The following is a 13,804-nucleotide window of genomic DNA, read 5'->3' on the forward strand; positions in this document are numbered from 1 at the left end:
TATGATAGTTTCGGGTTCTTCTAGCTTGTATGAAGATATTTTCTTTCAGGTTGTGATTATAAATGCAACTTCTGTGGCTCTTGAAGTGCGGTTTGATATACCCTTTGGTGTGTCCCCAAAGGTAATCTGACAATTCAGTTGGTTTTCTAGCATCCCACTCTCATATGGCCATGTACTGATTTTACTGTTCCTAACACCTAATATTTCAGATTTTAGGCCCAATATTTCCCGGGCAAGAGTTTCCACTCCCTCTGCATTTGGCTGAAGCTGGCTGCATGCGCTGGCGTCCTCTTGGTGATTCATACCTATGGAGTGAAGCTTATAATATCTCAAGTATTATCTCTGAAGATGTCAGGATTGGCTTTCTGCGTAACTTCGTTTGCTATCCTTCTCATCCAAGCAATGAGGCATTTCGCTGCTGCATTTCTGTGAATGGTCAGTGCCTACCTCCAGTTGGTAAAGCAAAGATGGTGTATTCCCTGGTCGCTGTTGATAGTGGTAAACAATCTCAGAACGTTCATAGTCAATCCTCCAACAATTTGGAGATACCACGGAGTCGGTTTCTGTACCAAGTGATGTTGACTAGTCCTTTTGTGTTGAAGAACTATCTGATGAGGTCAATATCTGTGACGTTAGAAGATGCTGGTGTCACACGTACTGCCTTTCTATCTGAGGTGTGGTGCATGTGGCCAGCTTGAAACTAATTGTAGTACTGTCCTGTTTATAGTTAGATCTGCTTATGTAAGTTTATTTCTATTGGGGAAACTTTTGTCTTGAATTTAATGTTGTTGTCGCCGATTTTCAGGTTGAAACACCTTTCTTTAATATTGATTCTTCGCATGACTTGTCGATAACACTCCAAATACATGGATTTAGGCCTTCAACTCTGAAGTATCCACGTGTTGAATCATTTAGTGAGAAAGCTAAATTCAGTGGAACTAAGTTCTCTACATCTGAAATAATCAGATTTGATCCTGAGTTTTCTGATGGTATGTCGAAATTGTAATCTTACATTCGTACTGTATATCATTTCAGCTGCTCATGTAATAAATATTTTTAACTTATTTTCTAGCTTGTTTGACATGATATAGGCCCATTATTTGTTACAATGGAGAAGGTGATGGATGCAGTATCTGGAGCTCGTGAAATATTGATGACTGTTCCATTTTTGTTGTATAATTGTACTGGATATTCTCTAAACCTCTCAAACTCTGTCAATGACAATAAAGGATATAGCTGTATTATTCCTTCATGCTATGATTTGGACGAGCAGAAGCTGCTTATTCACAAGAAAGATGGTCTGGGTCTTATCTGTTCAAATTTATCTGCTACAGGTGATATTTTATTTTAACTCCTACAGTTGCTTCAGAAATCATGTGACTGATTTTTGCTAAGCCTTCTTTTATCATTTGGTTCATCTACTTTTTCCCCAGGTTCTACCAGTGAAACAAATCCGGAATCACCTAATTTTGTAGAAAGTGGTTGCAGAAAGGTCACCGCTTGCTGGTTTTCGCCTGATCCCCATTCATATTCTGGGGAAGTAACAGTGAAGCTAAGTAGGCATCTGCCTTCTGTTCTAGAAAATTATCCAAAGCGTTCATGGTCTGCCCCATTTTCGCTTGTCCCACCAACCGGTTCGACCACTGTTCTTGTTCCCCAACCATCCATGGCATCTGGGTGCATGTTATCTGTTTCGGCCATGGCTGCACCATTTTCTGGAAGAACAAACATTATCACTTTCCAACCAAGGTAGTTTCTTGATATCATGATGTTTTGGTTATTCAAGGACTCTATTACTTCTGGACCCTTTCCTCGAGTGAACTAAATGTGGTAATTTTGCAGATATGTGATTGCTAATGCATGCACCAAGAATTTATGTTATAAGCAAAAGGGAACTGATTTTCCTCTACTTTTGAGAGCTGGTCAACATTCCTATATTCAGTGGATGGATACAGCAAGGTGCTCTAAATTGCTAAAGTTTTTAATGAGTATGGTTCGAGATTAATTTAAGTATCACACCTCCCATCTGTTCCTAATTCTTATGTGAAAATTTACAGCATACAGAATATGCAGGAGACTAATGTGTGGTGCACCTCTGGTCGCTCCTGATTAATGTCCTGATTTTTTTTTCTTCTTTTTCTTTTTCCTTTTATCTTCAGGGAATTTCTGGTTTCTGTTCGCTTTGACGAGCCAGGATGGGAGTGGTCTGGATGCTTCTTACCTGAGCAGTTGGGTGACACTCAGGTTAAAGTGCGCAACTATATGACCACTGCTGTCAGCATGATGCGCGTAGAAGTGCGGAGTGCTGATGTTTCTGTTGGTGAAGAAAAGATTGTTGGGAGCACGAGTGGGAACTCTGGGACAAACTTGATTCTTTTGTCCGATGATGATACAGGCTTTATGCCATATAGGATTGACAACCATTCAAGGGAGGTCAGTGGACTTTTTATTTGTGGGTAGAGGTGATATCGGTTTGTGCGAATGAGGGAGCATGAGGAGTATAATTTTAAACTATACTTCTATCCAGTTCGTAATTCTTGCTAATTAATTCTCCCTCTTTCAATACTTATAGAGATTGCGGGTTTATCAGCCGAAATGTGAATCTTTTGAGACAGTGATTCACCCTTATACATCTTCCCCTTATGCTTGGGATGAACCCTGCTATCCACATCGGCTCACTGTTGAGGTATGGGAGTCTTGGTTCAGATTAACTAGCCACATTTGGGATTCAATTTCTCCTTGCATTTCTTTCAGGTGCCAGGCGAACGTATCTTAGGATCATATGCTATTGATGATGCATCAGCTCATTCACTTGTGTACCTACCTGCAACTTCAGAGGTACTACTTTTATGAATGCTAATATTCTTTTTCATCATGAGAAGTGATATACTTTCTCTCATAGATTTCAACTTTTATCTTTGTAGAACCTCTTCTTAATGATCTTACAAATTGATCATTCAGTTGTTGATGAACTTATTCTTGTTGAGGATTTTATTTGTTAGTGCAATCAAATGAATTTAGTCGAATTATGTGCTAGATGTTGAACTAATCAATCTTTGAGGAAAGTCTCCATAAGAGTCTTATGCTAGCATTATGGTCTTTGATTGATTTGTTATGAACGCACTGCTCAGTACTTAATGCCTTCATCAATTAATTGTGTTTGTATGTGAAGGTTGGAACCCTCCAGAAAAGTAGGGGATGTGCATGTAGGGGTTTAGTGGATTGCTGTATGTGTCTTTCATAATTAATAGAATATCTAAACAAGGGAAATTGTTCCCACTTAATATAAAAAATACCATCCAAGACTAAGTGATGTAATCCTATAAGGATGAGAATCCACTTAATAAAGGTACACCGTAAACCTATAAGCAAGCCAGCAAGTTATGGTGGGAACATCTGAAGTTGGCTTCCAGATGAACCAGTTACGAATAAATAGACAGTGATGAGCCTAGAAGTGGTTGCTTTAGGATTACATGGAATTAGTTGATTAAAAATGGGGATAATTGCATTGACACCCCTTGAAGTATAATAAAATTATGCAAATCACCCCTCAACTTTACATAATTACACATACACCTACAAGAACTATCCCACAGGTGACGCTCTCCCGAGCCCTTGTCAGTCCTTTATGGCCCAAAAACTGCTTAGTTCAGCCATAAATTACATTAATAATTCGATTTTGTCCCTGTTAACTTGGTCTTTACTGTTTCAGATTTTTTATGGATAATGGGCAATTCATTAAAAATTTTAATAGAAACAAAACATTATGTTTTTTTTTTTTTTCCAAACAAAGGTAAATTTCATTGATTAAATACAACATGCATCCATTGATACCTCAGTCCTCTAACCAATGTATTCGCCAAAGTCTATATAATGTATACGGAGCAATGTTATTGACTTTATGACTCATAATTCTGCATTTGATCTGCTCCATGGCTACTGCCGCAATGACCATGAATTGCTGCAGAGTTCCACCGAACCTCCTATTGTTTCTCTCTTGCCAAATATGGTACACAAAAGGCTAACGAGTAGGTGTCTAAACGCTGCGTTGATAGGACGCTTACGTCTCCATCTCCGAGATGCCAAATTGACTCCCATATTCCATGAAGGAAGTTGAAAGAGGAAAAAGAAGGGAAAAAATAAAAGAAAAATGAAAGTTAAAAGAAGAAAAAGGAAATAGGAAGAAGAAAATGGGTTTGGGTCGACTGAGACCCATGTAATATGTGTAATACCACGTAATAATTTAGAAGAATAATATAATATTTTTTAATAATTTAAAAAATATTTTATACAAATTCGACAGTTAAGTAGTCTTTAAAACATAAAACTTGAATCAGAAATTAACCCACTCTGGATTTGGCTAGTGAGATCCACCTTTTGTTAATTCTTGAGAGAAAGGGGCTTTGCGCAAGGTTTCGAAAGACAAAGGGGGTTATTACACAATATTTTCAACACAAAACTTTTTGCAATTTCACTGTGACGGGGGATAGTTATGGAATTTACCATCTTTCTGTTGGTTCATGCCTTATAAATCATAGTGGTCAAATTTCTTGTTTGACCTCAGACTCTATGTAAAGCATGGTCAAGTCACTTATTCATTGCCAGGGTAGGATATTTATATTGAAATATGCTTTCATGCCTTTCTGCATAATTTATATAATTATTGGAGTCACTGCCCTAATTAGCGTAGATATTCGGTCAGAAAAGATATAATACCCCTTACTGGTGATCTGTAATAAAGGTTTCTACTTCTGATCATGCCGGTTTGTATTGGTATATGCCATTAACTAAATGCTACCAAACAATTCTTTATGCTTACTTGCTATTATTGAAATCCTTTTTCCTTTTCCTGCAGCATTTTTAATTTTAATTCTTAATAAATTTTTTTGTGACATAAATTCAGAATATTTGACTGACTCTGCAGTAATTCTGACTTTACAACTTGGTATAGTATTAGCCAAGGCAAAGGTTTATATAGCATTCAAATATTTCTAATACGAATGGATTTGCTGTCAGAATAGTGTAAATTGAACCAAATTCTCCATCAATTCTGTGGCTGTCCATATTGATTCTGGGAGAGAAATTGGAGAAATTGGAGTTGAAATCTAATACTCTGGCCACCAGGTTAACTATTTTCTTAAAGCGAGCATGTAGATGGAGTAGTTGCTCATGGGGCTGGGGATCGAAGTTGTTTCTCTGCTCCAATCCATGCACCTAGTATGTATCATAGCGAACATGAGGTTAATATTGAGCAGGATGTCAGCGGGATGTGTACTGCAATGGTCCTGAGTTGTGGAAGAAATCCAATGAGGACATCTCACATCCAACTGTGTTGGAGGTGAATGACACCCCCACTTATATTGGAGGCATTTTGGACTTGTTTATAAGTGCATACAATACCTTCTTACAGCAGCTTGACTTAACCAGTTTACATGAAGGTGAATTAGTTGTAAAAGACCTGTTTAAGTGGTCTTGCTTCCATGCCCCCACCTGTGAGCCTAGGACTTGACAAATTCACATCACAATGAAAGCATTAAACGTGCATTAAAGCTAATTTTCTTCAATGCTAACAATTTTATGGGTGGGTTGTCTAGTAGTTTTTCTTCAGTGTCCTGATGTCTGAGACTTTTAAATTGTCTTTCCAGAAACCTGAAAGGAAGTTGCTCATTTCTGTCCATTCTGAAGGAGCAATAAAGGTGTGTATATCTGACTTTTCTGATAAAATTATCATATTTGCTTCAGGTTTAGTAATAATTCTGCATTTCTTAATCAGGTTCTCAGTATTATCGATTCAAGTTACCATGTTTTGAATGATCTGAAGAGTCTTCATGTTCGTCAGTTGAAAGATAAAGGAAGACAAACTCAGAAGTATGAATCTTTTGTTAATTACAAGGAACGATTATCAATAGACATTCCCTTCCTTGGAATATCTTTGATGAATGCACATCCTGAGGTATCCTATGAACAAATGTGACTTTTGAATTAATCTGCACCAAAATGTCAATAATTGATAGTGGCTGCTGCTTTTTGTTTTGTTTTTTTTGTAGGAGTTACTCTTTGCATGTGCCAAGAACACAAAAGTTAACTTTGTACAGAGTTTGGACCAACAGCAATTCTCCTTTCAAATTGCATCCTTGCAGATTGATAACCAATTACATACAACACCATATCCTGTAATATTATCCTTCAACTGTGTAAACAAGGGCAGTGTGGGAAACCAGATGAAGTCTAAAGATAATAGTGCAAAACTCCTCAGTGGAAGTACGAGTCAAATTGCTTCTTCAAACTTGCATGAACCTGTGTTCTCCTTAGCTGTTGCCAAGTGGAGACACGAGGATACATCACTGGTTTCATTTGAATCTATTAGCCTCAGGTTTGTGTTATTTCTAAAGAGTAGACAAGGAATTCGTGTGCCCATATCTCTCCTTGATGAGTTGCTCCCTTTTGCAGAATAGCAGATTTTTATCTTGAGATTGAGCAAGAAATTGTATTGAGATTGTTTGAATTTTGCAAAACTGCGTCTTCGAGGTTGCAGAACAGAGTTTTTCAGAATATAGATTTCTCACAGAGTCTGTTTTTTTCTGTGGAATTCACTGGGGAGATCACTAGAAATGCTCAGTATTCGACGAGATTGGATGAGAAACATCTCAATTGCACCGGCACTACACTGCTGACTGAAGATTACAAAAGAAGCTGTTTGCTGCCCCATGTGGTCCCAATTGGAGCTCCTTGGCAGAAAATTCAACTTTCAGCACGGAAGCAGAAGAAAATATATGTTGAACTGTTTGATATGGGACCAATAAAACTGACGTTGAGGTTAGCAGCTAGCTGTTTCCCTTAGCCATCATGCTTTCTCACGGAAACTGCAGATCTCATACTAACTCTTCCTTATGCATAATAATTTTTCTTCTCACAGCTTTTCAAGCAGTCCATGGATCCTTAGGAATGGTGTTATTACATCTGGGGAATCTCTTATTCATGTAAGTTGGGAATGTTGAAGGAAGGTGAATAATAATCTCTAGATTATGTGCATTAGTGAACTTATTGCCCTGTGTTTCAAATGATAGCTCAACCATAAGAATGATTTCTTGTGAATCTGTTTCAATTGCCAATTTTATCTGTAGTACATTTTCTTGCTTATCTATTTTATTTCATTTGACTTATGGTATAAATTACTGCAGAGAGGTCTTATGGCTCTTGCTGATGTTGAGGGTGCAAAAATTCATTTCAAACAGTTGGTCCTTTCACACCAGATAGCTAGTTGGGAATCCATTCAAGAGATCCTTGTTAGCCATTACACTCGACAATTTCTACATGAGATGTACAAGGTAACCTGCTTGATCAATTTTGTCCCTGGTGTGTGTACTTTTACATTATACTTGCATGGACCATTTTTTGGTGTTGAGAACTTCAATAACCGAAAACCTAGTTTTACAGTAACATATGCTACTATATATTCTTTTCAATTACTTCAGTTTGTTGGTCTGGAAAGTCACTATGTTTGACATAATCCATCATCTCTCATTTATCAAGAAATAGTTGGATTAAATCATTAATTGTTGAAGGAATAACTAATAGTTAGGAGTTTACTATAAAGTAATACATGTCAAGACCCAGAAAATATATTAGGTTAAGACAACAATTATATATTACGCACAATTTCATGTATTATAACTTTACATGCTTCTGTTAGTTAACCATTATTGCATACAACTGTAAATTACAAAAATGAATATTGCTAATCTACTACATGTATCTAGTTGGGTGACACTCTAGATGGGTTAACAATATAATTGCATTGTTCTTGTTTTGCATTTGTCTTTAGTTCATTTCGTAAAATTGATTCATCTTTTTATTGATGGATATTGACCTTCCAAACTTTTTCTGCATTTTGACCGCCTTGTAATTCTTTGGATATTGGATTGATTTGTTCTGGTTTGTGTGTGGTTCAGTTATTGCTTTGCTTAGAATATCATTTGTAACTTTAATAACTATATATAATAAGTTCAAATGAAGAGATAATAAAAATATTGCCCGATGTGCCTGATATCGCCCATAATGCTCACTTGGAGACTTCTCAAGTACCAAAACATACTCTTATGGATTAGAATATGCTAGTACTTTGGGGACATTTTTTAATTTTGACACGTGGAGAGTACAAATCAGTGGGAAAAGGCAGAACACATCTATTAACAAAATAAATATGAAATATGTGGAGACATCTTAAGTTCTACCGTTCTTGTTACTGAAAAGTCTTCTTAAATGATAGCAATATCAAGTGACATTTATCAATTTTAAATTATTTACTGATATTTTGATGCTTTGAATTTTTATTGTGAGCTGTAATAACAATATCAAGCACACAATTGCTTTACACCTTAACCTCGGTTATTTATTGCAACATTTTCTAGCATCCTCCAACCTCTCAGTTTACCGCATTTTTGTGAATATCCTTTTGTTCTTTTTTGGCGAAAGAATTAGTTTTGTTTTTGCATCACATATTGCACTTTATTTTTTGAAAAAAAAAAAAAAACACATTTAACCGCATATTTCTGTTAAACCTATTGATGAATGTTGGTGAACTTCTAGTTAGCTTTTCACCAACACAATCAATTCTATTTTCATTGGAGTGTGCCATTGCAGGTTTTTGGTTCTGCTGGTCTAATAGGAAATCCTGTGGGATTTGCGCGGAGTTTAAGTCTTGGCATCAAAGACTTTTTCTCCCTTCCTATCTGGAGTGTTTTCCAGGTATACTATGCAGAATGGATTTCCCCTTTTTTCCCCTAAAAGGTGAAAAAATAATTTAACCAAACATTTGCTGTTCCAGAGCCCAGCTGGACTTATTACAGGTATGGCCCAAGGTACAACGAGTCTTCTCAGCAATACAGTTTACGCAATAAGTGATGCTACTAGTCAATTCAGCAAAGCTGCACATAAGGTACCTGAAATTTTAGATAGATTTGAAAGTATACACATCGACAAGTTTACCCCATTTGATCTTGATCTCAACTTGCAGGGCATTTTAGCATTTACATTTGATGATCAAACTGCAAGTATGATCGAGAGGCAACAGAAAGGAATGGCTTCACAAAGTAAAGGAGTGATCAATGAATTCCTTGAGGTGCTTTATATCTTTTTGTGTGATTTGATTTGTAAAAGGGCCAATTACATTTACCTCTCTCAAAATAGCTAAACATACCAACTCTGTTCCTCTTTCATGATTTTAAATGGGTGAACTACACTTCACATAAACTTCTTACTGTCTAAGAGAAACTTCGAAGATATTTCAAGCTGCTGTGATTACAGTATAGTTGTTTGATATTCCCTGGATCTATTTGTAGTATCTCTTATTGATGGTGACCCAAGTCATTCTGTGTTCACAATTTGTTAAAATTTTGTCATTTCATTTTAGGGACTCACTGGTGTACTCCAGTCCCCAATTAAAGGGGCTGAAAAGCATGGCCTACCAGGAGTGCTTTCAGGTACTGCTGTTTGGAAAAAGGGTTTCTATACTTTATCTTTGTGGATTCCAAATTCACTTACTGGAGTTGGTGTTATCCATGACCTTTTAAGGTACCATGTCCTAGTTGCACTTTGTTTTCCCTGCAGGTATAGCACTGGGTGTCACGGGACTCGTGGCAAGACCAACAGCTAGTATACTTGAGGTCACAGGAAAAACTGCACAGAGTATCAGAAACCGTAGTAGGATATATCAGATGGGATACCGGTGTTTCAGAGTCCGTTTACCAAGGCCTCTGAGTGCAGAATCTCCTTTGAAGCCTTACTCTTGGGAGGAAGCAGTTGGAACACATGTGCTCACTGAAACCGATATGAAGCTGAGGGATGAGACGTTGATTATGTGCAAGGCACTTAAGCAATGTGGTCAACATGTATTGATCACGAGCAGGCTTATCTTAGTTGTCAGCTGTTCCAGTTTAATAGACTTGGGCAAACCGAATTTTGAAGGGGTGCCTGCTGATCCAAAGTGGGTGTTGCAATCAGAAATTAGAATGGACAGTGTAATTCTTGCTGACAATGACGGAGAGATTGTACACATTGTGGGGAGTGGTTCAGATACTTCATTTAGACAGAACCTACAGCAGCATAAAAGAGGAAATGGGGGAAAGGGAAAGCTCTGGAACAAATGTCAAAATCCGCTCCCTCTTTCTCAAACCAACTTAGAGTTCAGGTGCTCAGAAGACGCAGATGAGTTCTTGAGAGTATTGATGTGTATGATAGAAAGAGGAAAAGAGCAAGGCTGGTGTTCGGTATACGTACTGCACCAGAGCAATATCAAGTAAGACATACAGATACACTATCATAATTCTTGCTTTGAGTTGCTATTACGTTGATTGTCTGGTCTTTCTGGTCTTAGGTGAGTAAGATGGATGACTAATGCTGAGTAGTGTGGGAATAATCAATTTTGTCACTGATGGGATCGCGTCCCCCACCCACAAAGTGTAGTAAAATGAATCCTGGTTGAGTTTAACGATTGATGAAGTTTTGTTAGGCTATTTATGTTTGGATGCTGGTTCAACAGATTTTTGTTTGGCTGTCCTGATTGTAAGACCCGTACTGTTGAATATTTCTATGATATAAAATGTAGTAGTTACCTCGAAAAGAACCCCACCTTTTTTGGAACTTCTGTGTACAAATTATGTGTATGTAAATACTAGCAGCTACAGCATGTGGTTTCCGCGCACAAATATTTGAACTGTAAATCAAGACAAATACAAAAGTTATTCTAATTCTAAATGAAATGAAGTTGTGTTCCTAATTTGAGTATTATTTTTCAAATTAAAAATTGTTTCTCTCTCAACACTTTTATGTATCGTGACTTGATATAAAAGAAATATCTCAAGTCACAGTTATAAATTAGTAAATATAAAATTATGAGATAACATTGATTTATACCATCATGTGTTTTCTAATAATAAGACCAAATATGTTTCTTCAAAAAAGTGGTTTAATTGTAAAGATGCATATGTAAATATAGAGTAATTGTTATTTTATTATTTGAGTTTTAGTGTTATTATTAAATTGATACATGAATTTTTGCAAATAATATAATTGCACTCGAGCCTTTTCATAAATATTGAATTTTTCAATTGGTATTTGAGTTTTTACATAAAAGTCAAATAGACGCACATCTCTATTAGAATATTTATAATGACAAAAAATTACCTTTTTAATCTGACTTATTATTTATATATATTCATTTATTTATAGCAAGTTTGATGTGCAAAAAAATAGGCTGGTTCAAAGAAACCCAAGCAATCCAAAAAGAAGAGAAATGAGAGGTTTGTAACATCTTAAGAGGTCGAAAAGAACACTTGATAGGCAGTATTGGGGGTGTTCCCTAGAAAATACATTGGCAAAGGAAGGAGGTTGAAGGCCTCCCCTATACTCGGACCATGATAAAAGTCCGATAAATATTAGGCCTAAAAAGCCACACACGTGGTAGCCTACTATCCTATGTAGCATCTCGTCAATAACCACATTGGACCACGAGTCCTAGGAGGATCCCCCTTGGCGGTTGAGACACCTCATAAGTGAGGGGTCTTCCAAGATTTAGTAAATAAGGAAAGACTTCCTAACAATTATGACTCCATGACGGCTAGGATTTCTAGCAGAGGAGGAAAGGACTCCTTGTTGAGGAGGAAGGTGCCCCAAGGACTTCATAGCGGTTAGGAGTCTTTGCTGATGAAAAGTTCCCAAAATTCGGAGATAAAGATACAAAAGCACTTCTAATAGAAGATAAGATCAAATTATGACTTATCCAAATGGCTTTCATCCACTTTTACCGAAAATTGAGGAAACGTTCACAACCCTATCGAAACAGGAGACCCCCCTATAAATATAGGTTACTCTTCCATACTGAGGGCACTTCCAAACACCTTCATGAGACCCTCTAACGTCTCTCACACCTCTCTTACTCTCTAAATCATCTCTCTCACTCTCTAAACACTTTTTAAAGACTCTTTAAACATTCTCTAAGCACTCTACAAGCACATTATCATGTGTTCTTGCACTTTTTATCAATTTTATTCACCATATCTCAATTTCAATTACATTTATTACTTTTGGGCTTTATTCCATTTCAAATCCAATAGTAACTTGAGCGTCGGAGTGCTAACGCCTTTTTTACAAGTCCCCTGTTTAAGATTTGCATTCGATTCGGCCCAAACTTTGAGCATAGTCCATATGTATTGGACCCATGCATTTTTTTAACTTATCATAGTCCTATGATTAAATAAAATATACTATTCTAACAATTTAAATGATAACAATGAATTAATAGTAAATTAGTTTAGTATATAAGAATATTTATTCAATAATTAAAATTAATGTTTAATAGATTGGATAGGAAGTGATGTTTTGGAAAATAAAAGTTAAACACATTTTAAACAAAAAGTAATTTTTTGGATTTAATTTTTAAAACATTATAATTTAAGAAAATAAATATATTAAGGTAGAAAATATAAAAAATTAATTTTACCAGTTTTTTCCTTAAGTTCTAATTTTATAAATTAAATATAAAAGTTAATCTTCTATATCTGTTGCATGTAATTTTAGCACGGGTGCTACGAGCTTGGATCTTAATAATGGACTTGGGCTGATTAAACAAAAGAACTTGAAAAATAGGACCTGCAAAGCAGCACGTTAGCACTCTGATGCTCAAGTTAGTTCCGAATTTAAGAATAAATAATCGTAGATAATAAATAATAATAAGAAATTGAGAGATAAATAAGAATCGTGAGAAAAAGTATGGTTAGAATGCGAGTTGATAGTTGCAGTAAGAATAACAGAGCAATTTCCAAATTTTTGGAAGGTATCCCTGTTGGAGGACGATGCCTGCATTTATAGAGGGGGCGTGCCCTTCGCATGGACTATGCACGTTAGATGTATTCTGAAAAATGGGGCAAGATATATGTGGATAAGGCATGATTCCATCTTATCTGTAGCTAATCAACACATATTTGCTAGGGGAAGGACTTCTTTCACGTGAGGGCTCCTATTCTATAGAGAGTCCTTCTAGGTCAAGGAGTCCTGAGTCTTGGGAGCGCCTCCCTTCTCCTGGGTTGGGCTCTAAAGACAGGCCCGTGGTCTGGTAAGCCATTTTGTTGGCTCCCTCCAGTGGGTTGTCTTCATTATGGGCTAATGGGCTTGGTTTGGGTTTCGTGACTTCTTTTGGGCTAGGTGCTTTTGGGCTGTACATATGATTCAGTCCTTGCCATTCTGAGAAAGGATGCCTCCTAACTCCTTAGAGTAGGAGCCCCTATAGCGCAAGAAGAGGGAGACCTTCTTCAATACTCTGTCGGCTCGTTCCTTTTTGTTGTCGCACTCTGCAACTTAGTAAAGCATATCTCAGCATTTTGTCAGCTTGATTTGATAACCATAATAATGGCAATGACAGGCATCGTTTTGGTAATTGCCCCTCATGCGCCTGGTAACCACCCACCCAAGCGCCTAGTAACCATACCCCCTTGTGCGGTTACAAGTGGGTTGTGGGTTTGACTCCCTCCAACCATTATCTTGACCAAGTGTAACCTTCTTTTGTTTTCCTCTCTCAGAAATTCCTTTTGAAGCAGAAGGGTTTCACATCTTCATCTCCAGTAAGTATTCTTCTTTCTTCTTGTTTTTCCAAAGTTCATCTTTTCTCGATGTCTTTTTCTAGTGAATCTGTGCGTTTTCTCAAGGAGACCTTTTCCGGTGATGATACCTCTGATGCCACCTAAAGGAAGAGAAACCTTGTCTTACCTCGATTTACTAGGGGCTAGAGGAGGAGCCTAAGATAGGCGAG

At 36.9% G+C, this 13,804-nt stretch overlaps 1 protein-coding gene across 3 annotated transcripts in view; it reads left to right on the forward strand.

Annotated features, from left to right (window-relative positions):
* The window catches only part of LOC105160162, a 55,382-nt gene extending 44,761 nt beyond the window's left edge, over positions 1 to 10,621 (forward strand). For 2 of the 3 annotated variants that reach the window (XM_020693453.1, XM_011077430.2), the window contains 20 exons: positions 50 to 121; positions 210 to 674; positions 806 to 989; positions 1,092 to 1,334; positions 1,434 to 1,749; positions 1,843 to 1,959; positions 2,160 to 2,433; positions 2,573 to 2,686; positions 2,755 to 2,838; positions 5,646 to 5,696; positions 5,774 to 5,953; positions 6,048 to 6,373; positions 6,451 to 6,816; positions 6,917 to 6,980; positions 7,182 to 7,328; positions 8,644 to 8,748; positions 8,828 to 8,938; positions 9,017 to 9,121; positions 9,413 to 9,482; positions 9,610 to 10,621. In XM_020693453.1, coding sequence (XP_020549112.1) covers positions 50 to 121; positions 210 to 674; positions 806 to 989; positions 1,092 to 1,334; positions 1,434 to 1,749; positions 1,843 to 1,959; positions 2,160 to 2,433; positions 2,573 to 2,686; positions 2,755 to 2,838; positions 5,646 to 5,696; positions 5,774 to 5,953; positions 6,048 to 6,373; positions 6,451 to 6,816; positions 6,917 to 6,980; positions 7,182 to 7,328; positions 8,644 to 8,748; positions 8,828 to 8,938; positions 9,017 to 9,121; positions 9,413 to 9,482; positions 9,610 to 10,301 — 4,086 coding nt within the window. In that variant the 3' untranslated portion in view covers positions 10,302 to 10,621. The remainder of the gene's footprint in view (positions 1 to 49; positions 122 to 209; positions 675 to 805; positions 990 to 1,091; positions 1,335 to 1,433; positions 1,750 to 1,842; positions 1,960 to 2,159; positions 2,434 to 2,572; positions 2,687 to 2,754; positions 2,839 to 5,645; positions 5,697 to 5,773; positions 5,954 to 6,047; positions 6,374 to 6,450; positions 6,817 to 6,916; positions 6,981 to 7,181; positions 7,329 to 8,643; positions 8,749 to 8,827; positions 8,939 to 9,016; positions 9,122 to 9,412; positions 9,483 to 9,609) is intronic. The other variant, XM_011077428.2, reaches the window with a different exon arrangement.

Source organism: Sesamum indicum, linkage group LG4 (assembly GCF_000512975.1).
Source record: "Sesamum indicum cultivar Zhongzhi No. 13 linkage group LG4, S_indicum_v1.0, whole genome shotgun sequence".
Taxonomy (NCBI): domain Eukaryota; kingdom Viridiplantae; phylum Streptophyta; class Magnoliopsida; order Lamiales; family Pedaliaceae; genus Sesamum; species Sesamum indicum.